The sequence below is a fragment of the Poeciliopsis prolifica genome, unplaced genomic scaffold (assembly GCF_027474105.1).
Source record: "Poeciliopsis prolifica strain line A6 unplaced genomic scaffold, Auburn_PproV2 SCAFFOLD020, whole genome shotgun sequence".
In the NCBI taxonomy this organism is placed as follows: Eukaryota; Metazoa; Chordata; class Actinopteri; order Cyprinodontiformes; family Poeciliidae; genus Poeciliopsis; species Poeciliopsis prolifica.
This window is the reverse complement of record NW_026562395.1, coordinates 1,652,891-1,672,385: the sequence shown is the minus strand read 5'-3', so window position 1 is coordinate 1,672,385 and position 19,495 is coordinate 1,652,891. Positions and strand designations below refer to the sequence as shown.

The 19,495-nt window shown below is 39.2% G+C and overlaps 2 protein-coding genes across 2 annotated transcripts; one reads left to right on the top strand and one right to left on the bottom strand.

The window, feature by feature from the left end:
• Nucleotides 1-266: 266 nt before the first annotated feature.
• On the bottom strand, nucleotides 267-2,591 carry LOC129369267 (protein LEG1 homolog). The gene is made up of 8 exons (XM_055044684.1): nucleotides 2,214-2,591; nucleotides 2,026-2,112; nucleotides 1,861-1,934; nucleotides 1,668-1,772; nucleotides 1,175-1,293; nucleotides 802-943; nucleotides 621-717; nucleotides 267-530 (listed from the first exon to the last, which is right to left on the bottom strand). The coding sequence occupies exons 1-8, from the start codon at nucleotides 2,509-2,511 to the stop codon at nucleotides 379-381; spliced, it is 1,074 nt and encodes a 357-aa protein (XP_054900659.1). The 5' UTR covers nucleotides 2,512-2,591; the 3' UTR covers nucleotides 267-378.
• A 1,610-nt stretch (nucleotides 2,592-4,201) lies between these two features.
• stx7l (syntaxin 7-like) lies at nucleotides 4,202-12,280 on the top strand. Its single transcript, XM_055044662.1, has 10 exons — nucleotides 4,202-4,320; nucleotides 6,158-6,250; nucleotides 6,348-6,417; nucleotides 6,626-6,716; nucleotides 6,796-6,933; nucleotides 8,225-8,265; nucleotides 8,364-8,454; nucleotides 8,550-8,622; nucleotides 10,155-10,237; nucleotides 11,043-12,280. The coding sequence occupies exons 2-10, from the start codon at nucleotides 6,166-6,168 to the stop codon at nucleotides 11,136-11,138; spliced, it is 768 nt and encodes a 255-aa protein (XP_054900637.1). The 5' UTR covers nucleotides 4,202-4,320; nucleotides 6,158-6,165; the 3' UTR covers nucleotides 11,139-12,280.
• Nucleotides 12,281-19,495: the final 7,215 nt, after the last annotated feature.

The window sequence follows — 19,495 nt, the reverse complement described above, 5'->3', positions numbered from 1 at the left end:
ATCCAACATGGCTACCTTGCATGTAAAATCTCATGACAATCATAACACAAAAACAGGTTAATCTGTATTTCAGAATGGCCCTTTTGTGAACATGCCAGTTGTAAAAAAATATTTTCTTAAAGCGTCTTGAGACAACGTGTTGTGAATCAGCACTACATAATTAAACTAAATTAAATGTTTTGTGTTTTTTGGACTTAATCAGGACATCACTTTCCAGTATTGATTCTCTGGACAACACTCCAAAATAATCAAATAATGACAAAGTATTCACTTGTTTATGTTTTATGGGTTTACATAAATTTCCAAGGCTTAGGCGCTACAGGGACTGTGATCATATTGATGTCACAGTGTTTCTGATTTTGTATTTTTATGCCCATCTCAGCAGGAGGTAGTCATCTCTGTGATGAAGGACAGAAAAGCGGTTGTGGGGAAGCTGGGATTTGTTAGAAGTTGCTCCAACAGTTCCTTGCCTTTCTCTCTAGTAGTCACTGAACACATCGCCCCTTTCCACATGCGAACCATTGATCCACCTGGTAGAAGACGAGATCATTATCGACCTTTGGAACTTAGTGATCCAAATTGGAGATGTTTTACATTTTTCTTGTGACTGTGTGTCCTACCAAGAATGGTATTGATGTTTTTCATCCAGGAGAAAATGGTGAGTGAGTAGTTCTCCTCTGGAGTCAGATCAGCAATGTTTGGAGATGCATCCCCCGCCTATAGACAGGAGTGAAAAACAATAGACGAACATTCAGCAAAATGGAGATACTAAAGTAAATACTTCAGTGACGATGTAAGTACCCGTAAAATTCGGCTTGGCAGAGGATTCAGGAACAGCACAGACTTTTCCAGGTTGGAGTGGAAATGAGCTGCCGCAACATACTCTGCAGAGTCCAACCAGCTGTCTGCAAATGACTGCTCCTCAGCGGAGTAGTGGCTCTTCCTGAAGGAACAAAAGCCAGAAGATGACACAAGGAAAGATAAAATATTTGGAAATATTCTGGCTGAAAATATTTTAGAATTGCAGTTAATGTGATTTTGATATGTTTTTTTTTTCAAAGCTAGACAGCTGCAAACTGAGTAAATTGTTGAGATCTTTGAACATCCACTAAATTGTGTAACATGCAAATTCCATGGAAAGGCCAACATCCAAATTCATAGGTGGGTGGATTACTTGACGCTGCATGTTGAAGAGGCGTAAGTCGTGGCCATTTGAGCTGTCCAGTAGAGACCAAGGATGGAGTCTTTCTTCTCGTTGTCAGGTAGAGCAGACTCAGATGTTGGCTTAAGAGCCTTAAAGACACATGTTGATCATTAAAGTCGTAGAGATACAGCTCCTTAATTTGGAACATTATTAAAATACGGAAAGTGCCACACAGAGTGATCTATTTCAAGTATTTGTTTTTGTTGTTTTGTATTATTACATAATTTACATTTGAATGTTACATTATGCCAATGACAAAAGGGATTTTTTTTTAATTAAAATGTTGTTAATGCCATATTGTGGCCTTCAAATTCATGGGAAGACAGCTTTAACATTGTCGTGGAGACCCTCCACATGCGAGGTAAGGCAGCAAAGGTTCCACCAAAATGTGTCTTTGCACAATACTATATCAGTATTGGTAGTTTAAGGTACACAAACAACATTTCTGGGGTCATTTCAATACCTGGAAAAAAGCATCCCACTTGGTGATGGCATCAGAGTGGCTAGTTGAACATTCAGTGTAGGTGGTACAAAAGCCCTCTACACCTGCAGGCGCCTGCAGCTTGAGCTGGAAACATAGCAAGAATCATTGTATCCTCCACTATCAATATTCAGTTTGCATCTTGTATGGTGACAAACAACCCCCCCAAAAACACCTGAATGTTTTCTCCCAGAAAACCCTGTTGTGCAGCAGACAGGAAGGGCAACACTGAGGTGTAGTAGTTCATGCCTGAACAAAAAAAGAACAAAAAAAAAGCATGCAGAGACAGCCAGTGATTTCTCTGAGTGCTTTGTGTTCAGATTTTGTTTGTGACACTTACACCCCCAAAAACTCTCAGGTGAAATGCACATGGCGTCTCCTGTCTGCAGACCACAGGTTGTAGAACCCGACGGGTCGGCAAGGCGACCTGCAGAAGCAGAAGATTTACACTATGACATTTCCCAGTGTTTGGGGACATTTGGTAAATAATAAAATCACAATCTAAAAAGAAGCAAAAGGCTGCCTTACCTGAGGTTTGCATCCATCCAAGCTGCAGTGCCAGCCCCCAAAAGGGATTCTCGGTCTGGGTTGTCCCCAGGTAGTTCAGGTAAGGGTCTGTACCTGCAATCATCAGACGATAAAAACTCTGGCGGTTCAGGTAATTCCAAGGATTGGGAGTCAGAAACCCATCTTGCATAGGTAGCTCAGTCACTTGGCTGGTTGTTTGTGACCAAAGGTTCGGCAGGCCATTTTCCAGAACAACAGCAGAGCTGCTTAAAGTCACCGCCGAAGTGAGAAGGAGCCCAAGAGCCACCAAGCGTAACATGATCGTCTGGGGGGATGGAGAACAAGTGAGCCGGGAGTACACTCAGGACTGACTGCTGTTTGAGCTGACAGGGGTTATGTACTCTCGCTGTTCACATTTCTACACTCTAACTACCATGAAAAAGCAAACAAACACAATTAATCCTACAGCCTGCAAGATAAGCGGGTTCAAGTGCACACAGCTCAATACTGTCCAAATACCCAGACACAGCATGGTGCAAAGTACAACTGGCCACGTTATGTCTCCTTGAGCATTCAAAATACACATTTTAGTAAAGAAAAAAACAATGAAGGACACTGGCTTTTGAAACCATTTGGTTCCACGAAGAAAGACAGAAAACAAAAAAAAGCCTCCATGATTTGGAGCTTTTAAAACCCACACCAGATCTGCAAGCATCGTCACATGAAAGGATGATCTATGAAGCCGATACAACCTGTCAGGACCACATTTCGCTTGCATTAAATGGTGATCATAGTCTGTCAGAGGTTATATAATGATTAATGACAGACTTATCCATTGATTGCTTAAACTCACTAAACTTTGCTATGCTAACACTGCACCTGTCTGCTCGTAACGGCGTGTAAGAACAGGTGATGTTATCTAATGTATTTTAAAGAGCATGTCAACACTAATTCCAAAGTACCAAGGTTCAGAATGTCCCTGCAGAGTCTGAGACCGTAAAAATAAACCTCACAAAACAGCAAGCAGTTACACAGGGTTGGAAAGCAAATGTTGTTTAGGTAGGTCAAATACCATCAAATTTATTTTGTTATTTCAATGATTATGACTAAAAGATAAAAATCCAAGATTTAATGTTTCAGGAAGTGGCTCCTTTTACATGACTTACTGCATGACTGCGGCACTGCCCAGGCATTTTAACAGCAGCTTTCATGCTATGTGCTTCGTTGGGTCTGGTGTCTGTCATCTTCCTATTGACAGCACTCCATAAATTTTGTGTGGGGTTGAGGTCAGGCACACGATGGTCATTGAACCAGCTTTTGGTACCTTTGGCAGTATGGGCAATAGCCAAATCCTATTGGAAAGTTAGATCAGCATCTACATTTTTTTGCTTCAACCAAGAACATGCACTCTGAGCAAACAGCTTACTTCGCAATGATTATTTGTGGCTAACCCTGAAGGTTGCCAGCAACTTTGCTTTCAAACATTAGTAGTTAAAAAAAACACACTCCAGTCTGTTTCCCACTGTGTAATTATTTCATTTATATAATATAAGATTTAAAACAAATATTTTAAATGAGTTCCAATATAAAAAAAATAAAGAGTTTAGCAACATGGAGTTCCTGGGATTTTTTCCCCACTTCTCTTCATATCCCCTACACTGCATGCTATAAACATCATTTAAAAAAATGTTTTTTTTTTTACTTATTTTTGTTTGTTTAAATGTTTAAATTCATCTTAGTTGAATGGAACGTTCTCTCATCTTTCCCATTTTGTAGAGTGGAAAGTCCTCTGTGTCACATTATATTCCCTCCCCCCAAGTCTCTTGTATCAATTTTATTCCCTCCATTTTTATTTTATTTTTTGTCTTTTTGTACAGAAATCAACATGGGATTTTGTTAGATGTTCTATTTCGCTCATTTTACACCGATAAGCATCTATAACGGTGTTTTATTCTATCACTATTTCTTTTTTTTCCCTTTTCGCTGCTGCTGAGATTTTCTTGCTCCATTATTAAAGCCCAGCCGACGATGCGATGGTGGCTGGGCGCAGACGACATCATGTGACAGGGGAGTGGCTCCAAATCAGGAAACACACACACAAACAGCACCGCTGCGACTCTCTGCAAAGGTAAAGTCCTAAACTTCTCCAGAACCGAGCCCAATCCGGCCCTGACAGAGATCCACACGTCGGGGTCAAAACCCGCTTTTACGTCGCCGCTTTGTATTTAGCAGCGAAACGAAAGTTAAAATGTGTGGGCGTCGAAATTGCTCACTTTCATGCTCTCCGTGTTCGTGTCAGCTGTTAGCGTTTGCTACTAATAGTTTCCACGACTAAAATAACTATTTAGTTTCTACGTGAGATAAAGTCGTTTGAATTCGTCCCGTTTTAAATCCCTCGAGTGATTTCCGCATCGCTCGTGCTCCCAATGGGACGCACTGACATTGCACAAAAAAAAAAAAAAAAAAAAAAAAAAAGACAAAATGAGACGTAAATAACGTCAGAGGAGAAATACTAGGGAACTAAGAAGCAGAAAGGTTGACTGAGGTGAATGCGACAGGTTAACAGCTGGCTCTCAGCAGGCCGGGCTCGGTTCCCTTAACTTACAGGAAGTGTGCATGGCTGACCCACATTATGATTCCTCTGGCCCAACCCGGCTGCACTGCAGCAGATAAATCCTTGAAACCAAACTAATCCGCGCTTGTTTTAAACCAAGGAGCCTCTTTCCGTGGGTGGGCGCCGCTGAGTCTGCGTGCTTTAATCAGTTGTTTGCATCTTGTGTTAGTAGCTGTGTAAATTCATGATGTGTTATTGTAAATAACTTTTTACAGTACATCTTGACCGGCTTTTTTTGGACTTTGGTCAGCAAAGTGCGCTGTAATAAAGTGATATGCACCAATCAGCCTCTCATCCTCATTTTATCTAGTTTAGAACAAAAGTAAAATGTTGTGTTGTATACAGTTTTTTTTTTTTTTTAAATACCTGAGAAAGTTTGGAACAAAATGATCAAGCAGGAAATGGGAAGTAGATGGAAAAAAACCTAAAAACAAAACAGGTTCCACCCAAGATATATTTAAATAAAACATATATATATATATATATATATATATATATATATATATATATATATATATATATATATATATATATACACTCATACTATGAGTTCTCATAGTATGATCGCCTTTAGAGACGTTGCCTCAGTTTTAGCTTATTGTTGTATTCATGCAAAAATGTACAACAGAACTGTGTCACATGATTGTATTGATTATAATGGAAACAAAAAGCTGCATAAATGACTTACTGAATTGAACCTAATTTGTCATGTTGACTGGGGTGTACCGATTAATTGGTCTGTTGACTCATGATCACTACAAGGAAACCTAACTTGAAACACCTTATTGGCGTTAGCTTGACCTCAGCTAACCTCAAACATTGTGATATTGTAAAAGCAAAGGACTGCTGTGCACTTTATTTTGCCAAGAGGCTCAAAACAGACCTGTAGTCTAATCTGTTGTGCAAGTTTTGTTAGTTTATTTTTTTTAAATGTGACAAATTAAACACTAAAGGAACTGATGGTTTTAATTCAGTAGTTCTCACTCATATGCAGTTTAACCAAGTTTTTAGTGTTTCACAGTTATTGTTCAAAATAAGATTGGAACATTGAAGGCGTTTGGGATGTTTATACATTAAAATAGATACATAATCAATTGGTGTCGCCACAAAAAAAAAAAAATCAATGAAATTGTTTCTTAAGAAGATCCACATACATCTGAAGTTATAGCTGGTATTACCCGACAGTAGACACTGAGAACTCCCATGCATATTCCCTCAGATGGAGGCTACATGCTGAAAGCTACTGTCATGTGTTAGTCACGAGAGCAGCAGAGCGGCAGCAGCTACGGTTATGAGATCTCAGCGTGACTTCATGAATGAGCTCTGATTGTGTTGCCGTGTGTCACTGCAGCTGTCGCCATGGCGTACCACGCTGGGATTCCGGAGGATCCCAATGTTTTGGTCCAGAACATCAGCTCCAACATCCAGCGGATCACGCTGCTGAGTAATGCAGACGCATTATCAACCCTCCTTGGGGTCACAGCCACTTTTCTGAATCACAGAATTGAGATCGTGATGTTCATTTCTCCCTTCTTGCTCAGCCTCGGAGTTGCAGAGAGCGGTATTTCTGCTGGGGACCGACCAGGACAGCAACCAGCTCAGACAGACGCTGTGAGTAATTTAGATGTTGCTTGTCTGGACTTTTTTTTTTTGTAATATTATTTGACTAAAACTATAACTTAAAAGTACATTGAGGTACCTCGGAAAACCTGCCCACACACGTTTATGTGGATAAAATAAATCCTTCTGACTTAGAACCACAAGAGGATTTATTTTTTCTTTTACCAAATAATAAATAAATGCTTTTTTTCTGCAATAGTCAACAAAAACAACAGCAAGGCAACCAGCTGGCAAAAGACACCGACAAACTGATGAAAGTCTTCACTTCCCTTCCTATTGGCCCAGATCAGGTACACATTTTTAAACGGCTGTTTTGACCTGTGAGAAGTCATAATAGTAATTTTTTTGACTCTGTTTTGGTGGCTTTAGCGGCAAAGGAAGCTACAGAAAGATCGGCTGCTGAACGACTTCTCCGCTGCTCTGAACAGCTTGCAGAAGACGCAGCGGCAGGCGGCCGACAAAGAGCGGGAATTTGTCGCTCGGGTCCGAGCCAGCTCCAGACTGTCGGTGAGTTAAGTGGCCTCCTCACTGGACCATGAAAGTCTAAGAGCTTCTGAGCAGCTTTTAGTGTTCCTGTAGAGATTACGTTATTTTAAATGTTCAAAAGAAAATTTTTATCTAATTGTTAATGGAATATAATGGTACAAATTATAGATCTGGTCTTATTATACTGCTGTGAACCTTGTTTCAGCAGCAAAGTTGTTTTCTTCATGACTTGCGCCCTTTTGTACATAAAGTTACCAAAAAATAATCAGAGGAAGTTGGGAGATTTTTATACTGAAGTTTTACATTCATGTGTTTCACACTGTCAAATAAAAACAGTGTCTTTTGTATATAATGATTTCTTCATGAGTCAGAACAAAACAGGAGCAGAAACTCTTGAGGTTTATGATATAATCTTACAAAAACTGCAACATAACCCATCAAAAACTACTTTGAGCTCTGCAGCATGAGTGTTTTCAGTTTCAGACCCTCTGGCTGTTGATACAATGCTGAACACGGGTAAACTCATGCAAAATGTATCCGAGACGATACAGTGAATTTGTATCCTCCTCCACAGTACGCTCTGGAACTGCTGGTTGAGGCTCAGAAACAAATCACTGATGTCTGGGAGCTCTCCTCATATTCTATGGAAACGGCTTAACGCAGATGTAGCTGTCGCCAGGCCAGTGTGACCGGATGGCCAAGAAAGCTCCAAGTAGATGTCTATTTGCTTTTTGCTGCTGGCACACAGTGAATTAGGGCCTGACAAAGTGGAAACTCGTCTTGAATAAAATCACCTAATTTCTCAACCATCTTGCAGAAGATTTTGCTGATATGTGGAAATTGGACTTGACATCTAACTGGACTCCCGTCGTGGTTGAAACAAAAATAACTTGGTTCGTCTTACATCCCTTAAAAAACATTTGTAACAATCTTATATAACACCAGATGGATGAGAAGTTCAGTTTCATAAGCGGCTCTCATGTTCCCTTTCTCTCATGCAGTACTGTGTTTAGACTTTGATTCCTTTGGGGAAGCCAACTTACTTGGCAACTCTCTTCCCTCTTATCTCACCAGACAGAGAAGTTTCTGTACCGACGTTTTTCATTTTAATAAGCAGGATCAGTGACTTTCTGCTTTAAGTAGCGCCTTAGGAATTGTACTACTGATGCCACATGAGGGTATAGTTGATGAAGCACTTCATAGAGATGACATTTTATGCTTACTGAATCAACGTTTGGCTTAAGGAAACTGCTCTCTGAGCAAACTTTCAAAATAAGACACATAAATATGTACTTTTTGTCTTTTTTAACAGGGAGGTCAGCCTGACGACAGCTTTGGAAATGCACCTCCAAGGTTGAGTCAGAAGCTTTTAATCATAATTCATATTCCTTCTGATGCTGCCATTGTAGCAAAAGTTTCAAGTGAAAATCTGTGTGCATGCAATCATGCAGTTACTCCCAGGTGCAATCACAAGCGGAGATCATCACCGAGGAAGACCTGAGACTGATCCAGGAGAGGGAGACGGCCATCAGGCAGCTGGAGGTAGGATTCACACGTGAAGCGACTGCAGCGGCTCAGCTTTGTGTTAGCAGTCAAACATGCGAGCAGCACCTCATGCCTTGTGTTCTTTGATTTAGTCCGACATCACAGACATAAATGACATCTTTAAGGATCTGGGCATGATGGTTCATGAGCAGGGAGACATGATAGGTGAGTATCAGTTATTTTTTTTGTTGTTGTAAGGCTAAACTACAGAAGAACAAGAAAAAAGAGCCCCTTTATTTGTTGTTTACTCCCCGAAAATGCAACAAAATTTGTCAAATTTACATAGAATAAGTTAAAAATACGTACCATAACCTAGCCCCATGGACAATAGTAATTTTCCAAGTGTTGTGGTGGCACAGGGGTAAAAGCACAACCTATACATGAGTATACCTATAAGTAGAAACACATTCCCACATTTTAATCCTCAGCTTCCTGCCGATCTCATCTGGAATTCTTGTACCTGAAAATGTCAATGTTTCCAGCTAAAATCCCAGTAGAGTTTAGCAAAGCTTATTATTAAGACTTGTTGACCCAAAGCTGACGCTCTTTGCTGCAGTTGTCTAACACTCATGTTTGAAAAAACAAACTCCTCCTTTTTCATCGGCTCCATTGTTGATGGCTGGCAAAATAAAATATGGGTCCTTCAGCAGAGTGACTCGTGGCTTAAAAATAGGTCTTTGTTTGTTTGTACACAAAGAAACAGAACATTATGTCTGACTAGTTTGATGATGCTGGAAACTCTGATAAACTCAAAAGGTAAAATATAAATCAGAAAAGCCTCACTTAAATTTTTAAAAGGATTGCTAGGAGTGTCAGCATGTTTGGCTCTGCTAATTTTAAAATTTCCTTCTTCATATTGGATTGTTTTTAATAAAAATTCTCAAATTGCATGTAGACCAGGTGTCCGCAACCTTTAAAACCTTATTTTTATCTTCTATCCAGCTGAACAAAATTAGCTGATAACCAAAAAGGCGACATAATACAAATTAGCTTATTTTTATACTATATATAATAAGATTTTTTTGAAGTTAAAAAACACATTTACTTTTGTATTTAGCTTAAATATTAAGAAAATCATCAAACTTTTACACAAAGAGAATTAATGTCTTTTCCTCATTTGACCAGTTTTTTACAATGGAAAACATTGTTAGAAACACACATAGATTGCACCCAATGGACAAAAATTATGTCAGAAAGAGAATATTCCCAACAATAATGGAATCATTTTTATTTCTGATCAGGCCCCTGATTTAAACAAAGGCTCCATGATCAAAGGGACACACAAATTGTTCTGCAACGCTCTTCTATTGCTTTAGCATCTCGATCACTAAGATCTATGGCAGCTGTGGGGGGAAAAAAATGTAACAGTTGAAAGTTCATCCAACTCGTCAAATATATTATCAGCAAATGAAATGGGAAATGTTGCATCCATGCTGTACTTTGTGATTTCAATTTTGCGCACACTGAAATTAGGACTCAATATATTGTGCAACTCCAACTGATTAAAATGCAAAGAAGATTAAATCTGTGTCGCTGCTGATGTGTTGGCAAAAGTTGGTAAAGCTGATTTTGTGTGGTTCGCTCACTTATCTTCTCTAAAATGAGTCTAGGAAATTTGGAGTTCATAAAGCTGGGTTACGGTTTAGGATCATGTCCACTCTGACGTGAAAATGGTGTGCATGTTTTGTGTTTTGCAGACAGTATAGAAGCTAACGTGGAGAGTGCGGATGCCCATGTTCAGTCTGGCCAACAGCAACTTGCAAGAGCTGCGGAATATCAGGTAAAGTATAAAACAAGAAGAACGTACATAACGGAGATGAATGGCTCAGAAGTAGCTTTTAACATTAGAAACGTCAGTTTAATCATGATGAAGCAGAGTGTGAGATCGCTTCGCCCTCCGTAAGAGGAAGACTTGTGAGGCAACACCATTAGTCACGGAGTTCATAAATAACGGCACAGAAAAAAAAGAAGAAGCTTGCTCACTTCTAAGTAATGTGGATCATCCATCTGCAGGATTCTTAAACAGTCTGAAAGCTACAAAATTTGACTTGTTTTCAAGACATTTGGGAAAATGTGAAATGTTCTTTGTGTTTGTATTCCACTTATTAATCGTATTGGGGTTTTTTAAGTTACTGAAAGCTGTAGATACATATTCATGAATACAAACAGGGGATTTTATTGCCTTTTTTAGCCTCTTGATTATTTCAGCTCTGGATTTTAAATTGGACCGACAGTTCTTGGAAAAAGGATTTGAAATTTCAACCTGATCTTGTGATGTTGTGGTATCATTTAGCACTAAGTGATTTAAAGATCTTTGAATTTAAACTCAAATGAACCGGTTTCTAAATGTGACGGCCCCAAAGTTACTGCCAGCTTTGTCAGGTTGTCGGAAACAAAAACAAGTCAGCTCTTTGCCACACTGTTGAATCGGACGCAGATTTTAAAAGCAGATGTTAAAAGTGTGGAATTTCAAAATAAAGGGTAAAATATGTATCGCATATTTTAATTTAAGAAATAACAACAAAAACTAATTTTGATCCATTCAGTCCCTAAGAAAGTTGAATTTTCTTGCTTCCTTTTTTCAGCGGAGCTCCCGGAAGAAGATTTGCATCCTGCTGATAGTCCTGGCCGTCGCTGGTGTCGTAATAGGACTTATTATTTGGGGCGCTGTCAAAAAATAAGACCTTCCTCTTCTTGTTGATGTTGTCACCTTTGACAAAATATGAAACACAATCCCCCTTATCCTAAGTTGTCTGTCTATCTTACCGTCGTCAGCCTATTACAAAATTTGTTTGCCTTGTTTTTGACAATGATGGTAGTTTTATTGTGAAGGGGCGCCTTATGTGAATCATTTGATTTAGATGATAGTGTTTATTTTTTTTCTTATTGCTTCATTTAATAAGTGATGCCACAGCCATTTTCCAAGTCTTTCCTTTGAATCTAATGATTGTATAGATTATAGAGAATGTCTTGGTATAATGAATTAATATGGAGGTAATTATTGATCATCCTTCTCAGTGCTTCTTCCTGTCAGGTTACGAATTATAACTTCAGACAAACCAAATTCACCTAATGCTATGCTTTAAGTTGGGAATGTGTGCAGCAATCGAAATGATTGAGAGAATGCACATTTAGCAGATTGAGCTGCATTTAACACATTAAATAAAAATTTGAATGTAAAGCTGTCTAACATTCCAGACAATAGAGGTGAGATTTGTTCCTTAGGTTCTTTATTTCCAATCAAAAATAACACGTTTTGTGGGTCCAATAATGTATATACTGTCCATCCTGTACATAATTCACCTGGTGAGGGCTGAGAAATTCTGAGAAATGTTTTTTTTATTCCCCTGTTTTTTTTTTGTGTGTGTGGTTTATTTCAACCCACTGACATTTGACACTCCTGTGCAGCTTTACAATAATTGTTTTTTTTTTTGGTTGATATGATCTCATATTCATTTGTAAAAGAAAATATTCAATTACTGTAGTTCAGAAGAAACCGTGTGACCATTTATTGGACTGCTACTTATTATTCATTGTATCATATACTGTACATGACCAATCCCAAACACAAGCCAAAGCCCATGAAGGCCCTGGTATCGTATGTACAGTCTTGTAATAAAAGACAGACATTAATGCTACAGTTTCAGAAATGTTCTAATGCCTTTGTAAAATCTTTTTCCGATGTATGATAATATGGGGGTTTAGGATCTGATTGTAATTCTCAATAAATTACAGAACAAAACGAGTGCAGATTCCCTGTCACTGGATGGAAAAGCTGCATACGGATCGACATCTCAGAAATTAAATGTATTGTGAAAAGGTCTGACAGTTGTCACTCATTTCAAATGGTGAAAATCACATGGAGTAGATTCATCACCCATGGAGTGAAATATTTCAATACGGTTTCTGTTCATTTTGATGATTGTGATGAAACTTGGTGGAGATGCATTGAAAAAATAATTCAAAAGTACTGGATCCAAAAAGGACATTAAATGTCATCGATTCATATCTAGAGAAATCTTCTAGGTGAAGAATCTCCAGTAGCAGTCAGTCTTGCAATGAACCTTAAGAAGCCTCTGACTGTTGCTGTCTGATGGTTTCTTTACATGCTAACAGCTCAATGTAGCAGAGATGGTACTCTACAGTAACATTGTCTGCTATTCCCCCTCATTTGCTTTTGCTACATAATTTTAAATCAAGAGAAGTTGTGGTTTAACGTTACTCTTTTTTTCAAATTTTTGACCCTGCTCTTCATCCATGAAGTGTTCTTTTCAACTCTTCTGGTAATTTTGATTGTAGTTTAGTTCCTGTAAATCATTTAAACTTTTGACCTGCTATACAGATGTAAAAAACAATACGGTGTCGCTGTGGTTTCATAACCACCTCCATCTTCTAAACCTTTTTGACTTTTTCCATTAAATACTCTTTTCCCTCATCTGCAGCCTCTCTATGGCTGGACTATTGGACTTTGACCTCAGCACAGCCGTACATGACGTTCAAGCAAATAAACTAGATGCAAGAAAAGTCCTTATTTCACCTATTTTGATCTTGGGCTATTTTTTTTTTTTTTTTTTTTTTAAGCGCCGACAGACCTTGCTAATCTGGATCTGTCCAAAACCTGCATCTGGACTTCAGGTAACTTTCTTGTGCTTAAGGTTAATTTGTTCCCAATCATTCTGGAGGAGAAATATTTTTCACCGGATGGATTATTTTTTCTGAATATCTGTGCAAAAATGATCCTGTGAGATGACGTTGCACAAAGTGTGGTCTATTAAATGTTACTTCTCCCTTAAAAAGAATCTCTTTAATAACTACTTTTGCAACGTCCATATCGACACTATTGCACACATAACTGCAGAAAAACGTTTGCATCAAACACCATCTTGAGCACAGAGAGGCTCTGTGTTTTCTAATGTCAGACATTGGTCACAAGATGTACACATGCTAACAGATTTGACATTCATCTGCTGGTGAAATACTCATATTGCATGGTGCAAAAACCTCTTAAACTACTTGTTAATTTTTTTTGTTCCAATAGACATTTTGATCAGCTGCACTTAAGGCTCCTTGAAGGATCTTTCAACTTTGACATTTTCTTTCTGTCCACACTTTGTACTTGACATTGTTCAGCATAATGTGCAGTGTATGAACAATGAGGCATGTAGACAAGGGACGATAACAAATACTTGTGTCTCTAGAGGAAGGATGAAGCGTCTGAAAGTCTTGACTGGGAGAACGGGAGAGAAAAATGGAAAAAATGTCTTCAGAGACACATTAACCATGAAGGAAAGGTATCTGTAGTGAACGAGTTCAAAGCTGAGGTAGGAAATTTACATTTTTGCACAAGGTCTTGAAACGAGGCTGCTATTATTCCCTCTTATTCTTTTTGGGTTCACAGAGTTGGAAACCGCACAGTACATTATGTCCTTTCGTTGTTTATTGTGTGAACTGAATGAAGTAATGGCCAACAGAGCGCAGGGTGAGGGAACAGCCTGGAGTTACCTCATGCATGTCAGAGCAGACGGTGTTGGAGTTGGACTCGGGGATGGAAGTAGCAGGCCGCTGTGACGCAGGAGGAGAACTTTCCTTGGCAGGATGAGAGACGAGGCAGATTTGGATCTTGAGTTTGTAAATACAGTTTGGCGTCAGAAGGACAGGGAATATTTTCGGGGTCAAACTTAGAAAGTCACAGGTTGTCGTGAAGAGCCGAGCAGGATTTTCCTTTCCAACCAAAATTTCGCAGCTGTGGGAGCTCAGGAAGGCTTTTAAGGAGTTCAGAGTCACTGGCACAATTTTCGCATGTTTATTTGACCGGATAACGTGTCAAAAAGGTTAAAAGTGGAGGGTAGGACTGGAATCATACTACATAAAAAGATGTTTAGTTTTGGAAGTGTGATAAATGACTGTCTTTCCAAAATGCCCTGGGGAACCATAAACAATCCCAGGAACTGGACTAATCCCAGACTAAGCAGATTTACCTGAAGTCTGAAGTCATCTTATGTGATGAATAGCAGAAGTTACTCATCTGCACAAACACTGAGCTCACTGACATCAGGCTTGAATTTATGTCATTATTGAAATGGCAAGCTGCTCCTAGTTTTTCTTTCCACATGGAAGCTGCAACATGCTTTTTCCTGAAACATCAGTTTAATGCAAGGTGACTCTTTTCCATGTAAACAATCAAGGAAGAGGAGACTTTAATTTGCAATTGGCACGATGGAAGTATTCAAAGTCAAATGTAGAAAATGTTCCTTCGTAATTATAAAGTCCTAAATGTTTTCTTGGAAACTTAAAACAGCCATGTCTGTCCAAAGGATTTTTGTTTAATGGAAAAGCTTTTTCTCCTCTAAGGCTTACATGCATTCAAAATTATTTCCATGTAATCATGAACCTGGCAAACCCGCCTTATTCTTAAGGACTACGCAGTGGCAGAGGTGTTCTTGATATACAAAGAAGTGAATATAATCCTGTTAAAATGCTATTTTTTGCAATGTAAAACCCCCCCCACCGTACCAAATAAAAATTTGACGTTGAAAATATACAATAATATGTACACACTTTTTAAACTGATGCTTTAATGAAGTATAATTTTGTTTCTTCGGAGTCAATCAGCTTCCTACATTTTTCTGACACAGCAGTGTTTTCTGTCTAATCGAGTCATGGGATATGGTGAAGTCCTGGTGAAACTACCCTTCTGATAAACTCCTGCCTTTGTGCTCATTTGAATGTGTGCTTCAACTTCCTTGACAGACATCTGAAAGTTTAGAAATAAAAACCTGAAAAAAACCCAAAAAAACTATTTAATCTGAAGAAAAGCAAGTGATGTCACACTGTGGTGTCTTTTCTGACCCTGACCTTAAAGATCAGGGTCAGATCTTTAAGGTCTGACCCTGAAATTTTAAGATAGTTTAATTTTACTTTAGTTTAGCTAAGATAATATTCACCAAGATTAATCAACATTTGATGTCTGGTGTGACTAAACACTGAAACTGAGACAGAAAATGCTGTGCCAAATTTATTTGAGGGTTTGGATACGTTCACACTTTGCATTTCACATTTATATTTACATTTTCTCTACTAAATATTCTCTCTCTTTTTTTCAGGTAATTTGCACAGAATCTGTGTTCTTGAATGATTTATCATGGCGCTCTTTTTCTTTTTTCTGATAAAATTATCAAGAAAGTTTCGTAGGTATTTAGTCATTTGACTTTGTTCACTTCATCTTTCCAGATAATTAAAATAAATCTGGAAGGCTTATATTGTTCAAGTGAACGTTTCTTGAAAAACAATGCTGCCGCCAGAGGGCAGTGTTGCACCACTCGCAGATTCGCCAGTTTCATAACCTCCTATGGGAACGTTCATTGAATGTTTTCAGTTAAAATAGCAGAGCTAAATGTTTTGGTGCAGCCAGTACTGAACAGATTTCCTCCGACAACAGCCACTCAGCATAACTGCAGTGCAGACAGCGAACAGTGTGCATAGAGCAGAAACGTATTTTCTGAGATAAAAACCGGTTGGTTGAAATAATCCTCCCTGTAATATCACCACGCCAGTCAGAGCTTTGATTTTCCCTTCATTGAGTTTGATCACGTCTGATCATCAGCTTTAATCTGATTCAGAACTGTAGCACTGAGATTGATGTGGCCTTTGGAGCAAGACAGGGCTCTTCAGTCTGCTCTGAGGCTAAAACTGATGATCAGTTTCTGGAGAAAAGAGCACACAAGTATTGCATTTTTAACCATATATCCTCTTGCCTGTCCTCCTTCTCTCTCCACCTGCAGTGCTGAATCAGACTGTACATCTTGCAGTCTAAAGATTTTTTTAAAAACGTTTTACTCTTACCAGAAAAAAAAAAAAAGAAATCACTGCAGTGTTAACAGAATAAACGAGAATATTGTTTCAAGGATATTTTCATTCCTCAATGCACACATGGACAAAAAGCTCTTTCATTGGAAGCTCCAGACAAACTAAAGTGTGTTGTTGGCATCATGTGTTATCCGTCCACTTGTAATCCTCGGGGATGTCCCGACCTGTAGAGGGCAGCATTCCAACCTGAGACCCAGGAATGTGACATTTGTTTTGGAGAGCAGCGTGAGGAATGCACCGTTTGCTTCGAAAATGTCCTCTCTGTGTGGTGCATGAATATTTAGAGCAAAGTCATAAATAAAGATGGGATACAGTTGGCACTAATTGTATGACACCTGGCAGCACAACAGAAAAATGTGTCATCAGGTTTTTTTTATTTTTTTGTTTTTATTTTTTGGGGGATTTCGAGGCTTCTTTATATTCTGGTAAATATTGATGTTTTAAAAAGGAGGAAGTAGCCTTCGGCCATGAGACAGGACGTCCTATGCATGATTTATCACCTCTGCACTCACCTGTTGTTGTGTTTGCTTTCTTAAAGCACTTTCATTCGGTTTGAGTTGGGTCCATTTCACAAGAAGAGCGAGAAATTAAGTAAATTTGCAGCATTTCTTCGACATATTGTAGCTGTCTTGGCCTGGCCTTTGAAGGCTGAGTGGTTGAAGGTCACTCAGAAAGGGGCCCCTTGTTCGCTTAAAATCACAAAGAGCCAAATTCAGCACTTAGTATAGCTTAAGGAAAGGAGAGAACAGGAAGCTCATGTGAACTTCTAAAATACCAAGGCTGTGAAAAGTTCCCAGATGCTGTTGATCCGCCAAAAATAAAGACAAAAACCATTTTGGGAAAAAGGGTTCATGGGGCAGCCAGTGTTCGCTCTGCTTCCATATAAAAGCTGCCAGAAAGTCCTTATCTGTGTTGGAGGGATAGGTTCTAAGTTCAGGACAAAGAAACAAACAAACAAAAATGTTTTGTTACATTGTTTCATGTTTTCACTCACTTCTGAATGACTGAGGAGTATCCAGGATGTATTTGCTAAAATCCGTAACATAAAGAAGCTGCAAAATCCAACATTTAACAAGCATTTTGCAGCATTTAAGTCACTATTTGCCCTATCTTGATGTGATCTTTGCAGTTAATCTTTGCAGTTGTGATGTATTAATGGTGTATTTTAATACTGACATCACCATTCAACCAGACAGTAACATCTCCAATACCCTATTTAATGAAAAACTTCTCGTTAAAGATGTATCCTATTACTAGAAAGGTGTACCTAATAAAGTGGCCAATGAGCAGCCCCACCTTGTGGTGGTTGAAGGACATAGCAATGTCACTGGTTTCAGCAACATCAACATTATCTAATATAATAATAAAACACTTAAAGGAATAATAATAAAAAAAAAACAATCTGAAACTGAATCTTCATTTCTTGTTCAGGTTCACACACAAGCAAGAGTCAGCTTCACAGCTCAGCTAGCTGCCGCAGGAATTTATAAAAGCAAAAGTTTAAAACTCCAATAAGCTTTAATTAATTGCAGTTTTACGGCAGGATTACAAAAAGATTCCCCGTAATCCCAGTTTATTTCCAAAGCAATAAAATAAGTCACACATGCATCTCCAAGGTCAAGTGGACAATGTGCTGATTTATTTGTTTACACACAGGTAACATTGACGAAGACTTTCTTGCACTTTGCCATTAAAGTCAGCTGTTCTTCACATATAGCAGACTTAAATACCATCCTCGTTTGCTCAACTTGAGTCATCTCCAGTAAACACACAACACTATGTGCACAGCAAACGTTACCAGCGAGGGGGAAAAAATGCCAAAGTCACTCTGCCCAACAGACTTGATGACCTGGCCGTAGGGGGGACTGAAGGACAGATGGAGGTGGAGACAGAGAAAGGCAGGACGAGTGTCTTCTAGGTGGCCATGATCTTGTGCTGGAAGGATGTGGGCACTGGTCAGACCGCACACCCATACACACGCAAACACACACACCCATACACCCACACCCACACACACACACACATACAACTCAACCTAGTCGTAGTAGCAAGGTCATGCCTAACTGCAGCTCTTATTATTGTTGTGCAGCAGTAAGATTTAACTTTGTGGTGGACAACCAGAGGAATTAGATTCTGGATAAGTATGTTTAGGTATTTGACTCTTGGTTTCTGTAATGGTGGGTAATAAATTGAGGGTGTATGTCTTGGTGGGACTGGAGGGATTTGGCCTGGAGCAGGAAGTTCCTGCTAAACCAGAGTTGGAGATTCTGGAGGGAGTTGGAAAAACATACCAGAAGAGTGTGCCAAGCATGGCTCCATTCAAAATGTGTAATTTGAGGCAGTAAATCAGCCAGGTTCTCATCAGTTTCTGTTTTTTTTTTTACTATCGGCGCTCTCGAGAATTTCACTTTTTAGTAGTTCTAAACTTCAATGTGACCATATGAAGTAAAAAATGCAAAAACATGCAGCTTATTGAACACAGGACTTCACTGCTATTATTAACATATCCTTGTCAGGACCACTCAGTGATTTATTCCTGTAATTTGCAGCGGTGGAAAGTGTTTGACGTCAGAAGAAGACAAAGCAAACGGCAGATGAGGTCCGAGGAGGAGCTCAAGCATATTTGAGTGAGCAGGTCTTCGGGGTCAAAGCATCAAGAGGCGATGGCGGGTGGGACGCTGTGGTGGTTGGGTGAAAGCCGGTCAGCAAACACAGTTTGTCGTCACAAATACACAAACAGCAACGGAAAGAAGATGAGTGTGCAAGACAGAAAAACGAGAGTGAGGGAAGTTGGAAAAAAAAAAAGAAGAGAGAAACGTCGAAGGAGGGAGGCCCTCGGGTTTATTCACGATGTCGTGATATGTTCGTCATGTTCCTGTGTGGTGCCGTCTCTCATGTGAATGGAAAGTAGTTATGTGCAGTCAGTCATATAGACCATACAACTCTCCACGCCATGTTTGCAGAGTCTATGATTGCGCCTGACTGTTTCTCAACAACATGGGCGAGATTTGACTTGTCTTGATCGACAGGTACATGTAAACATTTATTAAGCACTCAGAGGTTTCAACATTGGACCTTTGCAAGTTGTACAATGCGACCAAACACATGATCTCATCGATCTCCGTTACGTGACCTTCTCGGACACTGCCTGTTGGGCCCACTTGTGATTCCA